This window comes from Tetrahymena thermophila (assembly GCF_000189635.1).
Source record: "Tetrahymena thermophila SB210 genomic scaffold scf_8254719, whole genome shotgun sequence".
Lineage (NCBI taxonomy): Eukaryota > Ciliophora > Oligohymenophorea > Hymenostomatida > Tetrahymenidae > Tetrahymena > Tetrahymena thermophila.
The window spans coordinates 708025-733741 of record NW_002476484.1 but is presented as its reverse complement, the minus strand read 5'-3'; the positions used below and the strand labels follow the sequence as shown (position 1 = coordinate 733741).

Below are 25717 nucleotides of genomic sequence, written 5' to 3'. Positions count from 1 at the left end.
TAGTTTGTTTGTTTGTTTGTTTGGAGTGCTAAGTTCCTAAAGATTCTTCTACTAAATAGAGAAAGGAGTGAGTAGCTATTAATTAAAGGAAGAAAAAACCGAATGAGAATTGTTGTAAGAAAATGTTTTAAGTTTGTGTTTGCTTGTTTACTTGTTTAGTGGTTGCTTTTTATAGATTGAAATAGTATAAATGTATATAGAGATGGCTATGTTTATTAGAGGTTTGATCGAAATTTATTTCTAATTTTTTTGTTTGTTTATCTTTGTTTTAATTTACTTTATTCAAAGATAAGCTTTGATTCTATCTATCTATTATTACTTTTTGAAAGTGAGCTAAAAATTTTTTATTAATTTTTTATAAAATTTCTTTAGTGCGCTCAGTCTTGGATTTTTTTGAAAAACAAAATAATTAAATAATTTATTAATTAATTAATTAGCACTTAAAATGAGTGATTTTATGAACAAATAAACAAGCAAATCAATTCGCAAATCCATCCTAAATTCTGAAATTTTAAACAGATTCAAATAAAATCAATCATTGGTTTGATTCTTTTTCTATCATCTAGCTTAATGTTTAATTTGAATTTTCAAGCGATGTGGCGCACTCTTTAAGCTAATTAAATTTGATGAAAGGTATCTATCAAGTATCTTAATGAACAAATTTATTTAATGAAATACTAATTAATGTTTAAAAGCTAAAATATCAACTAATCAATTAGTATTTTAAAAGTTATCTTTATTAAAGCTAGTACATCTTAAAAACCTAATTTTCCTTCAAAAAAAATCATTCATATCTCAATTTATTAATTAATTGAAATTTTCTAATCCCGCCAAACATCAAATTGGTTATTAATAATAATTAAAAACAAATAAAATTGAAATTTATTCACTTCAATTTATGAATTAAAAAATCTTGCTATTATTTTTTTTGTAATTATAAAAATTGCATAAAAAATTATAAATTTTAATTTTTGCTGTGAAATTCATTTTTGATTATGATCAAATTAAAATTTCCCGCAAAATCTTATAAATAACTTATAAATTTAAGTAAATAAAGCAATCAAATAAATAAATCAAATTTACCATAAAAATATAATTACTTAAATAGTTCATAAAAAAGCAATAATAATCATCTTTAAATATTATTATTAAAATGAAGCAAGTCAAAGATAAGTTTATCTAAAATATTTTTTTAAAACAATTTCATCATAAAATATCATATTTAGTTAATTGATTTAATTATTTAATTTCTTCTATTTATTTTTAAAAAGATTTCACAAAAATCATTAAATTTAATTAACAATAATTATAAATAAAAGAAATTTATATTAAATTATTAATTTTTCCTATTATAAATATAAATAGATATAGAAATTTAAAATATTTTAAAGCAAATTTCAATAAATTTAAGATAAATAATAATACTTTATGTATTGATTTTTTTCCCTCAAATAAATCAACAGAATTTTTTTATTTATTTATTTATTTAAGTTATCATTTTCTTTTGATAAACATTAATTTTTTATTAATAAATCCACTTCTAATTTAAAAATAAAAAAAATCTTTCATGTTTCAAAAAATTTAAAAATTTATATTCCACAATAACTACAAATGACCTTTTAAAAACATTTGCAGATTGTATGTATGTTAATTTTTAATGAAGATATATTATAATAGAATATTTTTCATAAAAAATGGCTCATATTATTACGTATGATTAATATATTTATCAAGCTTTTTAGAGGTAATTTTTATTTTATTTCGAATACAGCTCTTCTATTCAAATAATATTTTTAGATTTTATGAGCCAACAAATAATTAATTTTAAATTTAAATTATTTTTAATTAAAATAAATTAAGTAAATTAACAGCTAAACATATATATTTTTTTATTTAAATCAATTTCTAAAAGTATATTTTTTTTTATGGTAGCTAGTAAATAAAATATGAAAAATACCATAAAAATAATTTGAAATTTAATAAAAAAAATAATATCTCAAAAAAGATAAATAAATATTTAGTATTATAATAGATAAAATTAACTTATTTTGTTAAAAAATAAAGTTTAAATAAATATATTGATTAGCATTATGATAATAAACAAATTTATTTAAATTTTTTGTAATATTAAAACAATTATTTAAACTGTTCTACAAAATTAATATGGTATAGTTGGTATTATTTCTATGATTTTATTTTTAAAAAGTTTAAATAATACTTAATCACTTTAATTAAATAATAAATTTATCTTATTGTGCTGTCTATTCTTCTTTCAAATGGTAGATTAAAATATTTAACCATAATACTCTGAAATATTTAAATCAACCACAAAACAAACTTCTGAAAAAAAAAATTCAAAATTATCTTAGTAAACAAACAATTATTTTCATGCTAGTTTATATCATAAAGGAAAAATTAATCTAAATTTTTTCTATTTTAAATAAGAAAAAATTTTTAAATGATAAATTCAAGTTTAGAACATTTTTTATTATATTTATTGCAAATTCTCCTGATATAGAAAATTGTATAGACCTTTATCAAGCTAAAGATAATTGTATCAAAACTATTATAGATCTATGCTTTTTTTTACTTTTAATCAATTTTATCATGATTTTAATTACAAAGTATAAGGATAATTTAGTATTTTTTTATAAAATTATTTTTATTGCTTTAGAATATTAAAAATTTGTTTACTTTTTATAAAACAAACTTAAATAAGAAATATATAGTTGATTTAATTTTAAAAAGACTTTGGTTTCTTAAAATTCATTATTATTTTTTAATGTTTAATTTTACAAATTTAAAAAATAATTGTGAAATTTTGAGATATCTTTTAATTATCAAAAATAATCCATAATTCAATCACTCAAATATTTTAGATAGTCAAAATTTTTAAACAACTAATAAATATAAATAAACAAAATAGGAAAATATGATTTAGTCTACTGCTAATTATTATTAAAGCTAACAGGAATAGCAATTAAATTTCAATTAGAATCGTTCACAACATTAGCAAACACAAAGTTAATTAATAAATGTTTAGGAATAATATGTGACACCAAGAGATATTCACTTTACTATGAACCAATCAAACTCTATTGGGTAAAATAGCTACATGTATGGAACAGCAAGTCAGTAAAATGCTAACAACAATGCCTTTAGCCAAGTTTTAACTAATGGGTAGCATTAGCATAGTTAGAGTATTGGCACTCCTTATGCAGGACAGTCACACACTCAACAAATTTAAAATTAAAGCATTCTTTCTATAAAAACCTAATAAAATAAAGAATAATAGTATGTTTATTGCCCTACTCACACAAATTTTTTTATAACCAATATATGTGCTTAGAAAGAATGCATTGAGCCTTTATGTCCAGAATGTATAGTTGGACATAATGAGCTTCACATGAATAATAAAACTCAGTCTTAATTGCAAAATATTTAAAGTGCAAGATAGAACTCAATAAGCAAGACTGAATCTATAATTAAATAGCTTAATCAAGCAAAATAAGATATTCTACCTTAATTATAGCAAAGTATGAATGATTCAGCTAAGAAAAACATGGAAAATTTAAATAGGCTTAAGCAATAAATTTTGGCCTGCGTAGAAAATTTTTTTAAAGAGCTGCAGAATAAAATTAATGATACCTTTAAAAATACAAAAGATTTGTCTGAATAGCTTAATGCTGTTATTTTTTAAAGGACTGATAATCTCTAGAACACTTTGAATGAATTATAATCTCCTCTCTATATAAAGGCTTTAATTGAAACTATGGAAAACCCTACTTCTTTCAGTATTGAAGAATCATCCTATCAATATCTTGTTGATTAGATCAAAGAAAACAATTAAATTATATTTAGTAAATCTACAAACACAGAAGACGTACTCAAAGAAGTATTACGAAAATTGTACTCTTACCAAAAAAGGAAAAAAATATTTAAATTTCCAACTTAGGGTAATAATATGCTTGATAGTAGGAGACTGAGTGATTCAGTTCATAACAGTTCTCAAAAATAATTAAAAGCAGTAACTTCTCCACTTAGTCATAGAAGTAATATCTTTAACTAGCAGTTTACCAATTTCTAGTAAATCCTATCATCTAATAGTCCACAAAAGCAGCAATCGCTTCACTTATCTAGATAGAGTTTGGTAGTATCCCCATATCAAAAAGAATAAATTAACTAAGCAACAAAGCAAAACGAGGTTTCTTAATCACTAAAAAATATCAAAAATGAATACTATAACTAAAGCACTTAAAAAAAAGATAATGCTAACTTCTCTAGTAATTTATATGCAAGATCTAAAACAACTTCGTTAGGAAACGAAAATTATTTTTCTTCTTCTTCAAATAGCAATTTGCAAAACCAAATTGGATAGAAGCAAAGATTTACTCAGTCTACCTTAAGGACTAACACTTTGAGTAACTTTGAGACATTTAACGAATTCAATGACAAATCAATAGACTTAGAAGAAATAGGATAAACAATTAGATAAAGAAATTTAAATGACAAAAATTAATCTAAAAATGAAAGCCTATTTAAGCACCAATCCATGCAGAAATAAAGGTAATATATATTTCAAAACCAAAACGAATTCTTTAAAAATAATTTATTATCAAAATATGAGAGTTTGCTCTAACTCAAAAATTTAAATCACTTTCTAATTTATTTAATTAAAAAATCATTAAATTTGCTTTAATATGCATTTAAAATAAATTCTAATTTATATTTTTAAAAGCAACTAACTCTCCAATTCAATTGACAAAGGAAATACTAAGTTAGTGCTCCCAGTTAGTAGATAACAAATTAAAGAAGAAATTCTTGATAATCATAAGAATGATTTTGTGGAAAGTTTTACTGTAGAGGAACTGAACGGAGGGAAAGATGATTAATAGTATATGAATTGTGATATAATTGATGATGTATATGATGATGAACCATCTTTAAAATCTATTTACGTGTTTGTTGAAGGCACTAAAATTTATCACTTCATCTCATTTGAAGAATACCTCAATTTCCCAAAATCTGGATTTAAAACAGATTTTCTTTCTATTGATTTTAAAATACCGATTGGTCACTGTAGTATTTCTGTGCCGAACTTTGATTTGGTAATTATAACAGGTAATAAATTTTAATTTTGTTTTTTAATAATATTTAATATACAATTATTAATAAAAGGTGGTATAATGTATGAAAAAAATAAAAGAAAATCAATCAGAGATGTTTATAAGTTGAATAAAGAATAAAACACTTTAGAGCAGTTATCGGGAATGTTAAATCCTAGATCGATGCATGGATTGGTATATAATGAAGGCAGAGTGTATGCGATTGGCGGGTGTTCTGGCTATGATGAATCTTCCTCTATAAATAAATGCGAGTATTACGATTTAAATACATCAAAATGGGTGGAAATAGCTGATTGTATTTACAAAGCCAGTGGATCAGGTCTAACTGTGTTTAATAAGAAATACATATTTAAATTTGGTGGAAAGGAAGATATCGTTAAGCCAGTCAATTTTATTGAGTGCTATGACATAAAAAAGAATAAGTGGGATTAAGTAAACTTTAATTTAACTATAGACAATAATAATAGTCTTCCATTCTTTCCTTTTGTGAGATAAATAAATTACAACTAAATTATATTACTTGGAGGGTAAAACCATAGTGTTAGAATGAATTAATCTTTCATAATAAATGTTAACCAAGAAAATAATAAATAAACTCCTGATCTCCAATTCGAAAAATCTCGTTCCCTTCCCTCTTAATACGATTTTTATCAATCCCAATCTTATATTTACCAAAACGAGTTATATGTACTCAAAAATGCTTCTAAAATGTCTTCAGATGACTAATCCATTTTCTTAATTTATAATGGAGATAACTGGAGTCACGCATGAAGATTAAAAGAAAATTATATTATTTATTTTTTTACCTTAATTTTATAGTAAATATTATTGTATATTAATTTATCAAAATAAAAAGTTAGTTTAATTTATTTTAAACTATATTCAAAAGTAACTAACTAACTAAATAATCAAAATAATTATATCAAATATATATATAAATTTATTCTTTTAATATGTCAGTTATTTTATATCTAATAACATATTTTCTGTTTTATATTTTATAGTTTAATATTTAATCTTATAGTTTTTTTCAAAGGATGATTGCAACTTTCTTCTATAAAAATGCACCTAAATACTTAAATATTTTTATTCATAGTTGTTTAAAAATAACCAGTTAATTTAAATCTTTTCTTTTAAAAATACAAAATTATTTAAAAAATATGCTTTAAATATTAAAATTAACATAAAAAAATTTCAAAAGATTTACATTATTCATAATTATTTACTCATTTAGTGTTCAAAAGTTCTGTTTTCATTATTGATAAATAATTTTAATTATAGTAAAGTAATTTTTTTTGCATTTTTATATTTTTTGAATTTTAAAACTACTAATTTAAATTTATTAAAATCCAGAAATCAGTAAACATTCAAATAATTAGATTAATTTTTAAGATAATTTTACATAAATTTAAATTATAAATATAATTTTAAAACAAAAATTAAATTCTTTGTTTAAAAAAAAATTAAAATAGTAAAGCTCATATTTTATATTTTAGATGGTTACAATAATATTATTAAAAGAGAAGTGGTTATTTAAACAATTAAATTAGATTTCTTTGATTCTTATTTATCTTTATTTAAAATAATCTAATATTACAACACTTTGAATTAAAATAACTATAATAATATAATTATAAGAGAAATGATTATTTAAACAATTAAATTAGATTTCTTTGATTATTATTTATTTATTTTTATTTAAAATAATCTAATATTACAACTCTTTGAATTAAAATGACTATAATAATATAATTATAAGAGAAATAATTAGATAAACAATTAAATTAGATTTCTTTGATTCTTATTTATCTTTATTTAAAATAATCTAATATTACAACTTTTTGAATTAAAATGACTATAATAATATAATAAGAGAAATGGTTATTTAAACAATAAAATTAGAATTCTTTGATTCTTATTTATCTTTATTTAAAATAATCTAATATTACAACACTATGAATTAAAATGACTATAAAAAACTAATAAAAATAGTTGTTGATTAATTTGAGAGAATTCTTCTAATTTATATGTTAATCAAGATTATTTGAGATATTATAACTATTGATATTAATTTATTATTATAGTTGTAGTTAAATATTTTAATTTTATTAAACTAGTTAATTAAGTTATTCTCTTGTTAAATATTTTAATTTCAGTTTTGTTCATCAATGTAAGACTCGTTTAACGAATCTTCTTTGAGTGTTTCTAACTCCTTTTAAGTTTTTCCCATATTTAAGGCTTCTTTAAATTTTTACCTTGTGTCTTTTCTAAATTAATACCCCTTGATTATAATTAAAATTTTTAATAAATATAAAATAATAATTAAAAGCAAATAATTTAATTACATTTTCTACATTTTCAACTACTTTAAGCAACTTATTAACAAGGCCAAAATGTATTCCTTCTTTATAATTTACACTAAAAAAAATAATCATTTTTAATCCAACAGAAAATTAATTAAAATATTAATTACAAGTTAGCAGAGATAGGAACCCAGCAATGGAAAGGTTCTTCTAAATCATTTTCTATAATTTAATCTACTCTTTTTACATTTTTAACTGACTCATCGAGTAAAGCTAGAAGCAGAGTGTTTGTTGACGTGGCTTTATAGAGCTCTTCTTTATCTAAAACTCCATCACCATTTGTATCACATTCTTTAAATATTTATCTCACTATACCTTTTAATTTAACTTTATCATCATGAGTAAATAAGTTCTGCTTAAGCACATTATAAAGTTAGTCAGGATTAATATTTCCATTCCCATCTGTATCACATAATTCCATAAACACTAAATATATTTTTATATTAGTATTAATTTTTAATTTTTAATTTTAAATTAGTCACCTCTCAATTTATCATCAATACTATTTTCTTTAAACATTTCGAGTCCTATAATTAACTCCTTATAATCCACAGTGCCTGAATTATCATCATCGAAAATACTTTTAAATATTTGAATTTAAATATCTGCATAAAATTAATTTATATTTACTAAAAAAGTTTGTCTCCCAGATTTTATTCAGCTCCAAGACCGACATAACTGAGTAATTCTCCGAACTCAGCTCTATCCATGCCTTCTTTCTTTATTTATATATATAATGTAATAAAAACACCAAAAACATAAAATTAATTTACTTTATTTTTGGCAAATTTAAGCATCAAAGAGTAGTTAGAAAATAACTGCTTTATAACATCTTGTTTGTTTTATAAAAGCCATTAAATTGTTTTCCATTTCATTTTGAATTTAGATTTAGCAGGAATCTTCTTCTTAAAGTTATCCAAATTAAATCCATAGTCCTTCTTTGCTACATTGAGCATAACAGATATCGAACCTTTAGGAACAGGTAGAGCGGTAGTATTGATTTTACTTCTGTCAGAATATTTTAGTCTATTTTAAACTTTCTATTTTTTAATTTAAACGAATTTAATTCTATTTAAAGTAGCATATGTTTTTGATTTTACTTTGTCATAAATGAATGTTTGTATTCTTCCTTTCCTCTCTATTTCCACAGTTTTAGGATTCCTAAATCTATAATCTTTAATATATAAACAAACAAATAAGCAAATTAATTCATTAAAGTGTAAGTAAATCTAATATTAATGTGAATTATAAGGTAATACTTACATTATAATTCGTTATCAGCAGAGCTTTTTACTATCTCATTAAAATCATTATCTTTTTATTTGTATTTCTGACTTTCTAATTTAGCTAGCGTTTCGGAAGTTAGATTTCTGGTTCCTTCGTATAAAATATTTGGATCTCTTTTAAAGCTTTTAGCAGATTGACTAATTCTTTTATTAGGAAAACCATAAGTAGAGGCTTAACTTAACTTTAAAGTGTTGTTTAGTTTATTTTCATCAGCTCTTTTTTTAGGACTCTTTTATTTTTGATACTCTGCTTAAGCATCTAAAAACATTTATCTCTATTTCATTTAAATAGCTTCATCTAATTATTTTTTCCTTAGATACTAAACAGTTATATTTCTATTCATTAATTTAAGTTAATTTTTTGGCAGATTCTCACCAAGTTTACTCCTTTGGAGAGTCGAATAAGTTCCTGCTGGAGGAAGAAATCCATTTTCTATTTAAGTTGATGTTCCAAACTGGCTTGGTTTAGAAAAATTTGATATTGTAGACTTTCTCTTTTACATAATTCTTTCATTTTATGTAATATTTGCATGATTAATTGTTTGGGATTAATTTGATTCATTTTAAGATAAGCTGTTGTTATTTTGCAAAATCTAGAAGCTACCCTTTTTCATTTAATGGTAAAATAAATGTATGTTTTTATCAATTTATAATTTAAGATTCTTTCACTCTTACTACGAATTATACTCGTAGTTTTAAGACTAATTGTTAATTATGTATTGCTAAATGTTTATATATTATAATATTGGTATTTGGTGGTTAACACAATTATTAATTTCTTTGATTTTACTACAAAATTATAATACTGATTCTTAAAATTAATAAATAGTTAATGACTTTCTATATTTTACTTAAATATTAATTAATTAATTAATAACTATTTAATATAAACCAAAACTCCTTTTGTAAAAAAATCTATTTAAATAAATTACCAAAAAAGGCTGAAAATATTTTTTCTAATTAATAAAAAAACTATTTTTTAATGAAATAAATCATACAGGATTTAATTTATTTTTTTTCAAAATTCTATTTAAATGTAAAGCAAATAAGTAAAAATAATCATTAAAATTTAATTTTTAAAAAAATAAAATAGATGATTATCAATTTATAAGTTATTTTATTGATTTTCTGTCGAAAGTTATTAAAATGAAGAAAAATATTTCAAAAAAATTTAAATTTGACATGGACCTTTCTCTTCATTTTAAAAAGTAATTTAAAGTTCTAAAAAATAAAAATGTATTTCTATTAAAATTCAACCAAATAAACAAAATTTGTTTCCCTAGCTATCTTAAAAAAATTTGATTTTTACATTTTATTGTGTTTAAGTAATAATACTAGACACTATATTAGATGTAAATAGATAGATATATCGGTAGATAAATAAATGTTGGTAAATCTAATAAAACACAAAAATATAATAAATATGACTTTTTACATTTATCAATTAATTTAATTATTGAAATACGTTTGAATTTAAAAAAAAAAAATTTTTGTTTGAAATGATAATATCATAATTTATAGTAATTTTCTATGTTTTCATGATGAATATCTAATTTATGAAATTACTCAAATCTCTTTTCATAATGTTCTTAACTCAATAAACCTTCTACTTTTTCAAATTAAGCTTAATCAGCGAGATTTATTTCTACAAACCATTAATTTTCATCCTCTACATCAAGTGTGAGAATACTAGCTACTGTCAACCAATGTTTATTATACTTTTAAATTGTTTTATAATTTAAATTATTTTAAATAAAACGCTAAAATTAGTTAAATAATTTTGTATATGTATATTTCTTTTTGTTCCAGAATTTTAAAGAGAATGTATTTTTTTTATTAATTAATTACACTAAGTATTTCTGTTTTAACAGGAGTGACTAAATCAGCTATATAATGCTATCCTATTACTTAAGCAAAAGCATCATCTGCATTCAACTAAGTCCCTACAGGCTTAATATCTGCACGGGCTATATTTCCAATTATTTTTAATCCTAAGTTAGTTATTCCGATTCTTCCAACCTTTATTTATTTATTGATTGATGTGTTCTCATAATAATAGAAATTATTTTTTATTTAATTTAAATTGCTTTATTGTAATTATTACCTTTTCTTCATAATCTAAATCTATCCATTCGTGGAGTGGAGTGAATTTTCTAACAGCTTTAAGATTAAAGATAAAATTTAAAGAGTAGATAGATTTTAAAATTTCTCATTTAAATAAAAATATGAATGAATGATATTAAAGTAGAGGTAACAATTATTTAGATGTTTAAAATAAAAATTAATTACTGATGTTGTAAAAGATATTCTAGTTAAGATGAGTTTTCTTTAAAATTAAATTAGACAAGGAATTTATCTTTTTTGATAACATTTTAAAATAATTTTCTATTGAGATAATGTTTTCTAAGGCTTATTATATATGAAAAACAAATTATGTTTATTTCTATCTATCTATCTAACTTTCTAATATTAAATTATATGAATTTACTTAATGAATGATCAAAGATTCCTATTTATAATTTCAATTTAAAATATTTAATTATTGTTAAAATTTAAACTATTTGTAATTATTCCAATTAATAAATTAATTTTTTTAAGATAAAATGTTTAAAAAAATTTGTGTATCAAATTATTTATTAAATACTTCAACTAAAATCAATAGTTTTTTATAAATAAAAAATAATTGGTTTATGATTTAAGTATTGAATCGATTGATTATTTTGTAAAGTAATTATTTTAATCAGTCATACATAAATATATTATTTGACTGACAAGATATGCTCGCTTGATTGCTATTCATTTATTTATTTATTGATCGGGATGAAGGGTTACCAGATAGTAAGTAAATTGAACTTTTTTTTTCAAAAAGATATTTTAAGAAAAGTGATAATTGAGAAAAAGAGATATTTTCATGTCAGCATTTGATGAGGAATCAAATGTTATCTAATAAGCAAAAAGATAATATTGATTGCCGCAAAACAATAAATAAATAATTAATTAATTTGTTTAATAAAAGTAAATAAAAAAGGTATCAATTATATCAAAATAGATTTTTGTAATAAACAATTTTAGAGTTTAAATATAAAATGGAACAATCAAAAATTGAAGCAGCTCTTTCTCTGATTAGAAGATTACCTCCTTAAAAGATTCACTATAATGCAACAGCATTGAGCAATTTAATAGAAGATTAAGCAGATGAATTCCTTTAGAAAATAGATTAACCTCTTGGTAAATAATTATTTTACATATTATTTTGATTAAAACATAGATTAGCAATTATACGTATTTATGTATAGCAATTGTTTATTTAAATTGGCTTTAGGAGTAAACTGCTTACAAATATTAAAATGCGATGAGATTTATTTTCATAACATAATAAATCTCTTTGTTTAAAATTAGAAATCGGAGTCTGCTCTGTCACTAATAGAGAATTCATAAAATGTGAGTTTAACAGAGATGGAAACAGCTATAGATCTCCTTACTCCAATGTGTATCATCCACCTTTTGAAGATGGTGAAGATGGCGTTGTTCCTATGTAAGATACACGTGATCTTGAAATTAAAGCCAATGAGTTATTTTTGGAATATCAAAAATTGTAAAAATTCATTTATTTTAATCACTATTAGAGCCTATTTATTTGTAGGCTAAACATATTCAATCAATAAGTTAAAATCTTTAATTTAATAAGATATTATCAAGGAGGTTTATCAAATATTTATTTCTTTGACAAAGACGATGGTAGTATTGCATGTGCATATGTTGTTAAGAAAGGTAAAGTTATATTGTTTATTATAATAATAGGTTTAATTAAATACATTAAATAGTAATTAATTTTAGTATGCTTAATTTATTTATTCTTATATAGATGTTGATAGAGTCAATAATATTGAAAAAGGCACATGGGATTCTATTAATGTTGTTGATATTAAAATTACTGATCCCAGTAAAAAGAAAATTGTTTATAAGTGTACTAGCTCAGTAATTTTAGAAATGGAAATTAATGATATTAGTGCAGGAAAAGTTAATATTTCAGGAACCTTAACCAAATCAGTAAATTTTATAATAGAATATTGTTTGTTAATTCAAAGCAGTAGTTAATGACTTCAAAAATACAAATTTATTTTTGCCATTTTAGCTTAAGCACATCTCAATAAAAAATATTCAAATTAAGTTTTGAAAAATATTATTTACTTATTAACAAGAAACAAATAAAATAAATCCTTTTAATTAATTCTTTTATGTTTTAAAAAGAAAGAAGAAACTAAAGTGTTGGATGGAACAACTGATTTGCATGCCTTCCACTTGAAAAATATTGGTTAAATTATTGAAGACATGGAAGGAATGTTAAGAAACGATTTAGATAACTTTTACATTGGAAAAACTAAATAAGTAAGTTCATTATTGAATTTTTTCAATTCAAATACACTTTTATATAAAAAAAAATCAATCTTTAATAAAAAATAAAATAAAAAACTCAACTTAGTTATTTATATCATAAATTAAAAATTAAACAAGAAGCAAATTTTATTTCAAAAATATTTAAAAGATTTGATTAAAATAAATGGATTTTTAAAGTATTTATTAACTTAATTTAATATAAATGTCAATTTAATAATCTTAAAGAGTATCTTTGAAATGAGAGATCTTCATGGACATTAAGAAATTGAAAACATTAAAAAGGGTCTTGCTAAAGATTTATTAAGTAGATAAGCAGTTTGAAAATTGATATTTATAATACATTTAAAATGTATAATTAAAAAGTAATTAATAAATTATTGCAATGTTGTTTGTGTATTTATTGTTTGTTTTTTATAATTTACTATCTTAAAATATTCTAAAACTTTTAATAAATCTATCAGGTTATCTTTTATTCAAATTAAAAGATTTATTGTTTAGTATACTTTAAAACTAATTTTATTTTTAGAATTTTCTTTAAAATTAATTTTTTAGCCATTTGTGAGTGATAAAAGTTTCATTGAATCCTTTTTTTATAAATAGATAAGCAAAATAATTTTGTGTAAAAAGAAATAAATAAAATCAGAAAACATCAATAGTATTCATCAAAGAAAGACTCTTAATAAAAGAATATAAATCAATCATTTCTAATAAATAATTATTTATATGCTTAATAAAATTTAACAGAACATGCTCATCAGAAATCTTAGTTTAATTAAATTGACCCTTAACAAAAAAAATCCAGAATAATAAATTAAATTAAAATAAAAACTAGAACGCAAAAAATCTTAGAAACATTTCTGCTATAAAAAAAAACAAAATGAAAATTGATTGCTTGATTCATTAAGAAAATTAATGTATTTTCTTGTGCGTTGCTCAATCTTGCACAAGTAAAAATAGATTTTTATGCTCTGAGTGCATAACAGAATAGGATGAAAGTCATACTCACTCTATAATCTCTCTCTCTTCTTTAAATAAAATGGAATAAGCTGCTCAGTTCAAATTACTTAGCTTTGCAGACCCTAAAAAATAGTTTATCCCTAGCCTAAAAATGCAAAATGTTGACGAGAGAGTTTCTAAAATAATTGGCTTCTACGAATCACTTTAGAAATAAATTATTGCAATTATTTAATAGAGAATGAAATAGGAAGTTGAAGAATGTACTAACACTGCCTGCACTCATGCATCTCTTTTGAAATAATCTAAAATAGAAGAAGTAGTTTAGATACTTTTTAAATCTTCCGTAAGTGGTAATTAAGCTGATTTGGATAAAGATATTAAAGATTTCTTCACAGAGTACCATAAAAACTACGCTAAAGTAGAGAAATTCCTTAACAATTGCTTTTTTTGGGATTAAAAATTCTCTTATGTTGAAGACATCGACAAGAAGGTTAAAGAAATAGTATTCAAGTTTGAATAAGCTGTTAATAAATTTTCTCCTAATAAAGTTTTAAAAAAAAGTAATATCACTATTGAAATCCTAAATAGTATTTAAAACGAAGAAATCCTTTTACCACCTTGCATTAAATATCTCCCTGAAATAAAGTCTTTCTAGAAAGTTGAAGGAGTCTAGAGAAATTATATAGGTATTATTGACGCACCTATCACTAAGGATCTGCTTAAAACTTCCTTTAAGGTAAAAGTACATAAACGTATATGGGTTGGAATTGGTCTTTGTGAAAGAGATCTCATAGTAAGCAGAGATTATTAATGTGATGTGAAGTTGATAGATAAAAAGAGTGGATTATGGTTTACCTCTTCTAATGGTGATTGCTATTAATCAGAAGAAGATTGTTATATATTTGGAGATAGCAACGTTTATTTCCGTAGTGGGGATATTCTTGTTGTCACTCCTTATTAAAACAAAATTGATTACTATGTAGAAGACAATCCTGGTAGAATTTATTCCCAAAAATTTACATATGATGAAAATAAAGTTTATTGCCCTTGCTTTGTTATGTAATAGAATGGATAAGATCAAATAGAATTTATTTAATGAGTTTAAATTAATTTTATTCTCAAATCTATCAATAAATTTATAAAAATTTGTCTACTTTTTATATGAATAAATGTGAATAGTAAATGTAATTTTTTAAAACTCAGGTTAATATTTCCTAATTAAAGAATATTCCATCTATTTGTACATTAAATCTAAGCATTTATTAATTATGATTTAATATTTTTTGGTAGCAAAAAGCAATAAGTAAGTCTTAATTATAAAAATAATGATTAAATTAAAGTTAGAAATAAATAAGACACCTTTCTCTATTAATTTAATAAAATGATAATTTTTCTATAAGATATTAAAGAAATAATTAGGATATTTATATTTTGAAAAAATAGATAAAATTAAATAGTTTGTTTATCTATATTAAAAATTTTTTTAATTTCCCATATTTGATCTTAAAATTTAATTAGTAGATAAATAATGTTATTTAATAATCAAATTTACTCTAAGCAAATAGTATAAATATTAAAAAGAAAATGATTGTCTTTTAAAATAGTTTTTAATTTAAAAAATATTTGACTTTTATAAATTGCTATGTTTATTGAGCGATTTAATTCTATATATTTAAGATTCAAATAGAGGATATTTTAGTTATTTCATCTTTATTTCATACAGTAAAAAATACAAAAAAAATTATTTAGACTTACAAAACAAGTTATTTTCGAAATTTCTTTAGAATATTAATTTCACAATATAGAAAAGATAAATTTATTTTTTATATTTCATTGTGATTTTCTTTTACTATTTTTGAATAAATCTTTTATATACCGTTTAAATTATTTGGTATAATGAGGATTAAATGTATAATATATCTAAAAGAAATTATATTTATACATTGATTTTACATAAAATAAACAGCTAAGAAAGGTAAATTTTATAAAATTTACTGCAGATTATATATTAATTATAAAAAAAAGTATTTTTTGAATTACAATTACCAAAAATTACTTAAAAAATTTAATAATAAATAAAAAAATTTCTCCTTGATCTAAGAATTTTTAAAATATGTATATTTTATATAAAAATTGTTTTGAGAAAGAAAAAAATAATTACTTTTATCTATTTTCTTATAATTATATCTTTTATTTAGATATTTTAACTTAATTATTTATTCAATCTCACATAAAGACTCTAGTTTAACATTTTTTATATATTATTTTTTGATTGAAAAACATAAGTTTTAGAATATTCTAACTAAATACTTTTACTATTTTAGAGTAAGCAGAGTCAGTAATTTTATTTATCAGAATGGCATTTAAGACCATAATTTAATTTAATTAATTTTGTCTTTCCATTAAACCTAACAAGACACTTTAGAAATATTATGATTTCTGAAAGTTTTAAAGATATTTTTTTTAAATCTTGACTTATTTTCTATAAAAAATTAAAAATTAAAAACTCATCTATTTTTTCGAAATAAAATTTATAATTAATAAATCCGAATTAATTGCTTAAAATTTAACAATATAATAAACTGAAATTTATTCTATGAGCTATAAGTGTATTGATCATACAGATTACGAATATTTGTTTGTTAACCTTAGAGAAGTAAAGGGAAAATCTCGTCTTCTTTGTGAAATTTGTGCTTAAGAATAGTCTGAAACTCATGAACTTAGCCTTGTTTCTATTGGAACTTTAGTAAGTAATTCTTTTTCTCAGCACTAGAAACTTATTTAATTTGCTGACTAAGAGAAGATTTTGCTACCTTACATCAAGTTTGATATTGTTCAGAATGGAACTCTTGAAAAAATTAATAGCTTCTACGATGAGCTATCTTCTTCTTTATTACAATTTGTTGAAGCAAAAAGAGAAGAGACATTGAAAAATTACTACGGACTAATAGAGGCTCAGACTAAGATAAGAACTATTTCTAAATTAGAAGAAATCTAGAATATTTTAAGAAATGAGAATCATGAAGACACATAAATCCTCCTCAATCAAGTAAAGGAGTACTTTGATTCTCAAAAGAGTAGATAAAATGAAATTAAATCATACTTAGAGTGTTGCGTTAGCATGTCGAATAAATTAGAAGGATTTTAATCTATTTCAAATAAAGTGAGTGAAATTAAAGAAAAAATAGATGGCGTTTTAAGGAGTGAAGATGAGCTCTCTTATTTATCAGAACTTAGTCAAAAAGAAATCAAGAAAGTAGAAATATTGAAAGAACAAATTAAGAGCTAAACATCATAACTCCAAAAATTAATTAACTTGAACACCAATTTGAAGTACTAAAAACCCTTACAAAACTTTGCTAAACCAGAAATCGATCTATATAAGCTTGATGCCCTAAATAAATCTAAGAACCCTAACTATTTCATGCTTAAAATTGCAGAGGCAATTAAGAACAGCAAGTTCTTTATTCCTTTAGAAATGAAATAAGAAGCTAATAGCCTAATTTTTAGCAGAACATAACCTGGTGATGACCTTGTTGGTTTGATTGATGTTCCTATAGACGATGATGTTTTTGGATAACCCTTTAAAGTTAAAATTCTCTAAGGTTTCGCTGCGATTGGTATTTGTGCTCGTGATATTCAGGTCAAAAGATGTTATAGATTTGAATATTAGAATTACTTTCCTTCATGTGGATACGCTATGATTTCAACATCTGGTACCTCTTATTCTTCTTTCTATCCTTCTAATCACAGATAGTATATTAAAAAGCATTATGGAAAGGATGCAGTTCTTACAGTGATACCATGTGATAATAAGATCATCTTTTAGTGCAATAGCTTTGAAACATTTGAGTTACTCTTTTCTCCTCAAGAGGGTATTGTCTATACTCCTTGCTTTTTGCTTTCTGAAGAATCTTCAATCGAATTTATTGTAGATGAGTGAAAGTAACCAATAAATATATATGTAATCTTAAATAAAACATGGTTAATTTTAATCAAAAAATATATATTACACTAGAATATCTTTTTTTGTATGCTATGTATGAATTAAATAAGTTATTTTTATGATTGAAAATTATTTTTAATATGCATAAATCATTGAAACGTATTTGAAACCGATAATTCAATTCAGATAAGTTCAACTAGAATATAATTAAGATTATTTAGTTACGTATTATTTATCCAAAAAAATAAAATAAATGCGTTTATGTCAAATTTTAAATTATTTAATTAATTAATTTTTCACAATGTTTTTGTACATAATTTTATAATTTTTAATAATTGTATAATGAAAGAGTTATAATTGATTGATCTTAGTAAACTATAAAAACTATTTAGAAAATTTTATAATTTCAATTTGCTTGAGAGAATTTTTTCAAATTAGCTTTCTAAAAAGTAATAAATTTTTTTAAAAGAGTTTTTATAATTTTTTTTCCTACAAATTTAAAAAAATTTATTTTATTTGTAGAATTTTAGTTTAATTTTCTGTTATTTTATTTAAAGTTCCAATATTTATTAAATTTAATAGAGAATAATGTCATATTTATTTCTTTAATGAATTAGCTGTGAGAGTTGTTTTTTCGTTTTTGTAAATAACTGGTCTTCACTTGAATTTTTAATTTAGAAGACACTCAATCTATCTAACTTTTCGAATTTCTTTTAATAATATTTAATTCATCTTTTAATAGATATTTTTGAGGGGAGTAGCAAATCTAAAAATATCTCTCTGGTTTAGCTAAAAAAACAATAAATTTTAATTATTAAATGATACCAACAAGACTTTACGAATATTTTTTATGGGTTTAAGAAAATTTAAGAAGTCATCATCAAAAAAGGAGCTTTATTCTAATAGTCAATTTAATTAGTTTTTCAATAAGAAAAAATATGGTAATTTATTATTTATTTTTTCTGATATTTTGAATATCATAGCGAAATATCATTTAATTATTTTACATATTATTTTGATTAAAACATAGATTAGCAATTATATGTATTTGTGTATAGCATTGTTTATTAAAATTGGCTTTAAAAGTAAACTGCTTAAAAATATTAAAATGCGATGAGTTTAATTTTCGTATTATAATTAATCTCTTTGTTAAAAATTAGAAATCAGAGTCTCGATTAAAGCCTATTTATTTGTAGGTTAAAACATTTAATCAATAAGTTAAAATCTTTACTTTTATAAGATATTATCAAAGAGGTTTATCAAATATTTATTTGTTTGACAAAGACGATGGTAGTTTTGCATGTGCATATGTTTTTAAAAAAGGCAAAGTTATATTGTTTATTATAATAATAGTTATAATTAAATACATTAAATAGTAATTAATTTTAGTGTGCTTAATTTATTTATTCTTATATAGATGTTGATAGAGTCAATAATATTGAAAAAGGCACATGGGATTCTATTAATGTTGTTGATATTAAAATTACTGATCCCAGTAAAAAGAAAATTGTTTATAAGTGTACTAGCTCAGTAATTTTAGTAATGGAAATCAATGATATTAGTGCAGGAAAAGTTAATATTTCAGGAACCTTAACCAAATCAGTAAACTTAATAATAGAATTTGTTAATTCAAAGTAGTAGTTAATAAAAATAATACAAATTTATTTTCGACACTTTAACTTAAGCACATTTCAATAAATAATATTCAAATTTAGTTTTGAAAAATATTATTTACTTAAATAGATTAGCAAAAAAATTTTGAGTAAAAAGAAATAAATAAATCAGAAAACATTAATAGTAATCATCAAAGAGAGACACTAAAAAAGAATATAAATCAATCTTTTCTAAAAAATAATCATTTATATGCTAAATAAAATTTAACAGAACATACTCATCAGAAATCTTAGTTTAATTAAATTGACCCTTAACAAAAAAATCCAGAATAATAAATTGAAATTAAAATAAAAACTAGAACTCAAAAAATCTTAGAAACATTTCTGCTAAAAAAAAAACAAAATGAAAATTGATTGCTTGATTCATTAAGAAAATTAATGTATTTTCTTGTGCGTTGCTCAATCTTGCACAAGTAAAAATAGATTTTTATGCTCTGAGTGCATAACAGAATAGGATGAAAGTCATAATCACTCTATGGTCTCTCTCTCCTCCTTGAATAAAATGGAATAATCTGCTCAATTCAAATTACTTAGCTTTGCTGATCCTAAAAAATAGTTTACCCCTAGCCTAAAAATGCAAAATGTTGACGAGAGAGTTTCTAAAATTATCGGCTTCTATGAATCACTTTAGCAATAAATTATTGCTCTGATTTAATAGAGAATGAAATAAGAAGTTGAAGAATGTACTAACACTGCCTGCACTCATGCATCTCTTTTGAAATAATCTAAAATAGAAGAAGTAGTTTAGATACTTTTTAAGTCCTCCGTTAGTGGTAATTAAGCTGATTTAGATAAAGAAGTTAATGATTTCTTCTCAGAGTACCATAAAAGCTATGCTAATGTAGAGAAATTTCTTAAAGATTGCTATTCTTGGGAGTAAAAATTTTCCTACGTTGAAGACATCGATTAGAAGGTTAAAGAAATAGTATTTAAGTTTGAATAAGCTGTTAATAAGTTTTCTCCTAATCAAATTTTTAAAAAAAGTAATATCACAATTGAAATACTAAATAGTATTTAAAACGAAGAAATCCTTTTACCATCTTGCATTAAATACCTCCCTGAAGTAAAATCTTTCTCTAAGGTTGAAGGAGTGTAGAGAAATTACATTGGTATTATTGATGTCCCTATCACTAAGGATCTGCTTAAAACTTCCTTTAAGGTAAAAGTACATAAACGTAGATGGGTTGGAATTGGTCTTTGTGAAAGAGATCTCATCGTAAGCAGAGATTATTAATGTGATATAAAGTTGATAGATAAAAAGAGTGGGTTATGGTTTAGCTTTTCTAATGGTGATTGCTATTAATCAGAAGAAGATTGTTAGATATTTGGAGACAGCAAGGTTTATTTCCGTGATGGGGATATTCTTGTTGTCACTCCTTATTAAAACAAAATTGATTACTATGTAGAAGGCAATCCTGATAGAATTTATTCCCAAAAATTTACGTATGATGAAAATAAAGTTTATTGCCCTTGCTTCGTTATGTATTAGAATGGAGAAGATCAAATCGAATTTATTTAATGAATTGTAAAAAGTATAATGTAAATTTATTTTATCCGAAATCTGTCAATAAATTTATAAAAATTTGCCTACTTTTTGTATGAATAAATGTGAATAGTAAATGTAATTTTTTAAAACACAGACTAATATTTCCTAATTAAAGAATATTGATCTATTTGTAAATCAAATATTAGCATTTATTAATAATGATTAGATACTTTTTGGTCACACAAAAGCAATAAATAAACAAGACTAAATTATAAAAATAATGATTAAATTAAAGTTAGCTATAAGACACTTTTCTCTATTAATTTATTGAAATGATAATCTTTCTATAAGATATTAAAGAAATAATTAGGATATTTATAATAAAGAAAATAGATTAAATTAAATAGTTTGTCTACATCAAAAATTTATTAAATTTCCCATATTTGCTCTTTAAATCAAATTAGTAGATAAATAATGTTATTTAATAATCAAATTAATTTAGTATTTTTATTATTCTAACTAAACAAATACAATAAATATTAAAAAGAAAATTATTGTCTTTTAAATTAGAATTTAATCTATAAAATATCTTTGCTTTTACAAATTACTATGTTAATTGAATGATTTAATTTTATATTTAAGATTCAAGAAAAGGATGTTTTTCATCTATATTCTATTCAGTCAAAAAATACAAAAATTATTTATTTTAAACTTAAAAAATAAGTTATTATCTAAATTTCTTTAGAATATTAATTACTCTTTTTATCTTTTTAGAAAAGATAATTACAAATTTTATTATTCATTGTGATTTTCTTTTGCTATTTCATGAATAAATCTTTTATAAACCTGTTTAAATTATTTGAAATGTATTGGCTTTAAAGTTTAATAAATCATATTTATGCCATTGATTTTACATAAAAGAAACAGCTAAAATTAACAAAAGATTTTATATTTAATAGTAAAAAAAAATATTTTTAGAATTATTAAAGCTAAAAATTACTTTAAAAATTGAATATTAAAAAAAAAGTTCTCCTAAATGTAAGACTTTTTAAAATATGTATGTATGTATGTATGTTAAAAAATATAAATGATATCTTTTAGCTAAAATATGGTCAGATTTAAAATATTAATATTAAAGAAATTATTAGAATTATTATTAGCCTATTAAAGAAAAAAAAGTAAACAAACAAATATATTTTGCATTTCATTTTTCAAATTTCTTACATAAAAATTGTTTTGAGAATATACATACTAGTTATTTTTATCTATTTTCTTATAATTTTGTATTGTATTTAGATATTTTAACTTAATTATTTATTGAATATCATGTAAAACTTTTGTTTGACATTTTTTACATATAATTTAATGATGGAAAAACATATTTTTTAGAATAATCTATCTAAATAACTTTAGCTCTCTAGAGTAAGCAGAGTCAGTCATTCTATTTATCAGAGTTGCATTTAAGACCATAATTTAATTTAATTAGTTTTGTCTTTCCATTAAACCTAACAAGACACTTTAGAAATATTTTGATTTCTGAATGTTTTAAAGATATTTTTTTAAAAAGTTGACTAATTTTCTATATAAAATTAAAAATTAAAAACTAGTCTATTTATTTGAAATAAAATTTATAATTAATAAATCCGAATTAATTGCTTAAAATTTAACAACATCATAAACTGAAATTTATTCAATGAGTAATATGTGTATTGATCATAAAGACTACGAATATTTGTTTGTTAATCTTAGAGAAATAAAAGGAAAACCTCGTCTTCTTTGTGAAATTTGTGTTTAAGAATAGTCAGAAACTCATGAACTTAGCCTTGTTTCTATTGGAACTTTAATAAGTAATTCCTTTTCTCAGCACTAGAAACTTATTTAATTCGCTGACTAAGAGAAGATTTTGCTACCTTACATCAAGTTTGATATTGTTCAGAATGGAACTCTTGAAAAAATTAATAGCTTCTACGATGAGCTATCTTCTTCTTTATTACAATTTGTTGAAGCAAAAAGAGAAGAGACATTAAAGAACTACTACGGACTAATAGAGGCTCAGACTAAGATAAGAACTATTTCTAAATTAGAAGAAATCTAAAATATTTTAAGAAATGCCAATCATTAAGGCACATAAACCCTCCTCAATCAAGTAAAAGAGTACTTTGATTCTCAAAAGAGTAGATAAAATGAAATTAAATCATACTTAGAGTGTTGCGTTAGCATGTCGAATAAATTAGAAGGATTTTAGTCTATTTAAGATAAAGTGAGTGAAATTAAAGAAAAAATAGATGGCGTTTTAAGGAGTGAAGATGAACTCTCTTATTTATCAGAACTTAGTCAAAAAGAAATCAAGAAAGTAGAAATATTGAAAGAACAAATTAAGAGCTAAACATCATAACTTCAAAAGTTGATTAACTTTAACACCAATTTGAAGTACTAAAAACCTATAGAAAACTTTACTAAACCAGAAATCGATCTATATAAGCTTGATGCTCTCAATAAATCTAAGAATCCAAACTGTTTCATGCTTAAAATTGCAGAGGCAATTAAAAACAGCAAGTTCTTTATTCCTTTAGAAATGAAATAAGAAGCTAACAGCCTAATTTTTAGCAGAACATAACCTGGTGATAACCTTATTGGTTTGATTGATGCTCCTATTGACGATGATGTTTTTGGATAACCCTTTAAAGTTAAAGTTCTCTAAGGTTACGTTTCGATTGGTATTTGTGCTCGTGATATTCATGTCAAAAGATGTTATAGATATGAAGTTTAGAGCTACTAACCTTCATGCGGATATGCTATGCTTTCAACATCTGGTTTCTCTTATTCCTCTTTCTCCCCTTCTTAGCACAAATAGTATATTAGAACACATTATGGAAAGGATACAATTCTTACAGTGATACCATGTGATAACAAGGTCGTCTTTAAGAGCTAATGCTTTGAAACATAAGAGTTACCCTTTTCGCCTCAAGAGGATATTGTCTATACTCCTTGCTTTATGCTTTCTGAAGAATCTTCAATCTAATTTATTGTAGAAGAGTGAAAGTAACCAATAAATTTATATGTAATCTTAAATAAAACATGGTTTATTTTTTATAAGAAAATATATATTACACTTGAATATTTTTATATGTATGCTATGTATGAATTAAATAAGTTATTTTTATGATTGAAAATTATTTTAAACAGGCATAACCTATTTGAAACCAGTAATTCAGGTAAGTTCAACTCGAACATAATTAAGATTATTTAGTTACGTATTATTTATCCAAAAAAATAAAATAAATGCGTTAATGATCAAATTTTAAATTATTTAATTAATTAATTAATCAATTTTTCACAATGTTGTTATACATAATTTTATAATTTTGAATAATTGTTTAATGAAGAGTTATGACCTTAGTTAACTATAAAAACTATTTAGAAAATTTTATTATTTCAATCTACTTGAGCCAATTTATTCAAATTTGCTTTCTAAAAAGTAATAAATTTTTTATATTTGAGTTGTTAAAAATTTTTTTTCCTACCAATTTAAAAAAAAGTTATTTTACTTGAATAATTTTAGTTTTTATTTTCTGTTATTTTATTTAAAGTTCTAATATTTATTAAATTAAATAGAGAATAATGTCATATTTATTTCTTTTATGAATTAGCTGAGAGAGTTGTTTGTTCGTTTTTGCAAATAACTGGTCTTCACTTGAATTTTTAATTTAGAAGACACGCAATCTATCTAACTTTTCGAATTTCTTTTAATAATGTTTAATTCATCTTTTAATAGATATTTTTGAGGGGAGTAGCAAATCTAAAAATATCTCTCTGGTTTAGCTAAAAAAACAATAAATTTTAATTATTAAATGATACCAACACGTGACTTTACGAATATCTTATGAGGGTTTAAGAAAATTTAAGAAGTCATCATCAAAAAAGGAGTTTTATTCTAATAATCAATTTAATTAGTTTTTCAATAAGCAAAATATGGTATTTATATTATTTATTTATACTGATATTTTGAATATAATAGCGAAATATTATTATAAATTCTTTAAATTATATTCAACAATTTGCAATTTTGAGCCAAAAAAAATAAATTTTATTCAAAAAATTATGCATTCTTAGCTTAACTTATTTTTAACAACTTCATTTTGCAAACCTATTTTATTTGTAAAGATTTATCACTAATTTATTAAGTTGAAGCAGCACTTTTACAATGATGGAGATAGATCAAATTTAAAAATGCAGATTATAATAGCGCACACTATAACAAAACAAGAAAACTATGATTTGAATATGAAGTAATAGCAAAATATTTGAAAAGTTTTTATTTTATGGCTTTAAGCGAGTAAGCAAAAAATAGGTTTGAGAGAGTTAATTTCATAATTCAATAAAAGTTAGTAAATATGATTTATGAATATATGTAGAGAAAAGTTGGAAAAAAATCCCTTAATAATGACTATGTATTTTGTGTGTGTGATTATAATGTTTATT

The 25717-nt window shown here is 22.2% G+C and overlaps 9 protein-coding genes across 9 annotated transcripts; 6 read left to right on the top strand and 3 right to left on the bottom strand. All coding sequences in view use genetic code 6, as the record gives it.

Annotated features, from left to right (window-relative positions):
• Positions 1–2797: 2797 nt before the first annotated feature.
• Positions 2798–5897, top strand: TTHERM_00784400 (kelch motif protein; the record flags this gene model as incomplete). Its single annotated transcript, XM_001011498.2, has 3 exons — positions 2798–4566; positions 4739–5121; positions 5179–5897. Exons 1-3 carry the CDS (start codon positions 2933–2935, stop codon positions 5895–5897), a joined length of 2736 nt encoding a protein of 911 aa, XP_001011498.2. The 5' UTR covers positions 2798–2932.
• Positions 5898–7278: 1381 nt separating this feature from the next.
• Positions 7279–9389, bottom strand: TTHERM_00784410 (EF-hand pair protein; the record flags this gene model as incomplete). The annotated part of the gene is made up of 8 exons (XM_001011499.3): positions 7279–7407; positions 7472–7544; positions 7600–7915; positions 7972–8069; positions 8120–8208; positions 8263–8529; positions 8590–8663; positions 8753–9389. 8 exons carry the CDS (start codon positions 9387–9389, stop codon positions 7279–7281), a joined length of 1683 nt encoding a protein of 560 aa, XP_001011499.3.
• An 894-nt stretch (positions 9390–10283) lies between these two features.
• Positions 10284–11146, bottom strand: TTHERM_00784420 (glycine cleavage system H protein; the record flags this gene model as incomplete). The annotated part of the gene is made up of 4 exons (XM_001011500.2): positions 10284–10493; positions 10624–10794; positions 10880–10935; positions 11065–11146. 4 exons carry the CDS (start codon positions 11144–11146, stop codon positions 10284–10286), a joined length of 519 nt encoding a protein of 172 aa, XP_001011500.2.
• A 715-nt stretch (positions 11147–11861) lies between these two features.
• TTHERM_00784430 (F-actin-capping protein subunit beta) lies at positions 11862–13494 on the top strand (the record flags this gene model as incomplete). The annotated part of the gene is made up of 6 exons (XM_001011501.3): positions 11862–12003; positions 12175–12370; positions 12464–12546; positions 12641–12825; positions 13027–13164; positions 13399–13494. The coding sequence occupies 6 exons, from the start codon at positions 11862–11864 to the stop codon at positions 13492–13494; spliced, it is 840 nt and encodes a 279-aa protein (XP_001011501.1).
• A 1103-nt stretch (positions 13495–14597) lies between these two features.
• Positions 14598–14951, top strand: TTHERM_000784429 (hypothetical protein; the record flags this gene model as incomplete). The annotated part of the gene is made up of 1 exon (XM_012796533.1): positions 14598–14951. The coding sequence occupies one exon, from the start codon at positions 14598–14600 to the stop codon at positions 14949–14951; it is 354 nt and encodes a 117-aa protein (XP_012651987.1).
• A 1775-nt stretch (positions 14952–16726) lies between these two features.
• Positions 16727–18073, top strand: TTHERM_00784450 (hypothetical protein; the record flags this gene model as incomplete). The annotated part of the gene is made up of 1 exon (XM_001011503.1): positions 16727–18073. The coding sequence occupies one exon, from the start codon at positions 16727–16729 to the stop codon at positions 18071–18073; it is 1347 nt and encodes a 448-aa protein (XP_001011503.1).
• A 1584-nt stretch (positions 18074–19657) lies between these two features.
• TTHERM_00784460 (hypothetical protein) lies at positions 19658–21271 on the top strand (the record flags this gene model as incomplete). The annotated part of the gene is made up of 1 exon (XM_001011504.4): positions 19658–21271. Exon 1 carries the CDS (start codon positions 19940–19942, stop codon positions 21269–21271), a length of 1332 nt encoding a protein of 443 aa, XP_001011504.4. The 5' UTR covers positions 19658–19939.
• A 1504-nt stretch (positions 21272–22775) lies between these two features.
• On the top strand, positions 22776–24275 carry TTHERM_00784470 (hypothetical protein; the record flags this gene model as incomplete). Its single annotated transcript, XM_001011505.3, has 1 exon — positions 22776–24275. One exon carries the CDS (start codon positions 22776–22778, stop codon positions 24273–24275), a length of 1500 nt encoding a protein of 499 aa, XP_001011505.3.
• Positions 24276–25193: 918 nt separating this feature from the next.
• TTHERM_000784469 (hypothetical protein) lies at positions 25194–25607 on the bottom strand (the record flags this gene model as incomplete). Its single annotated transcript, XM_012796532.1, has 1 exon — positions 25194–25607. The coding sequence occupies one exon, from the start codon at positions 25605–25607 to the stop codon at positions 25194–25196; it is 414 nt and encodes a 137-aa protein (XP_012651986.1).
• Positions 25608–25717: the final 110 nt, after the last annotated feature.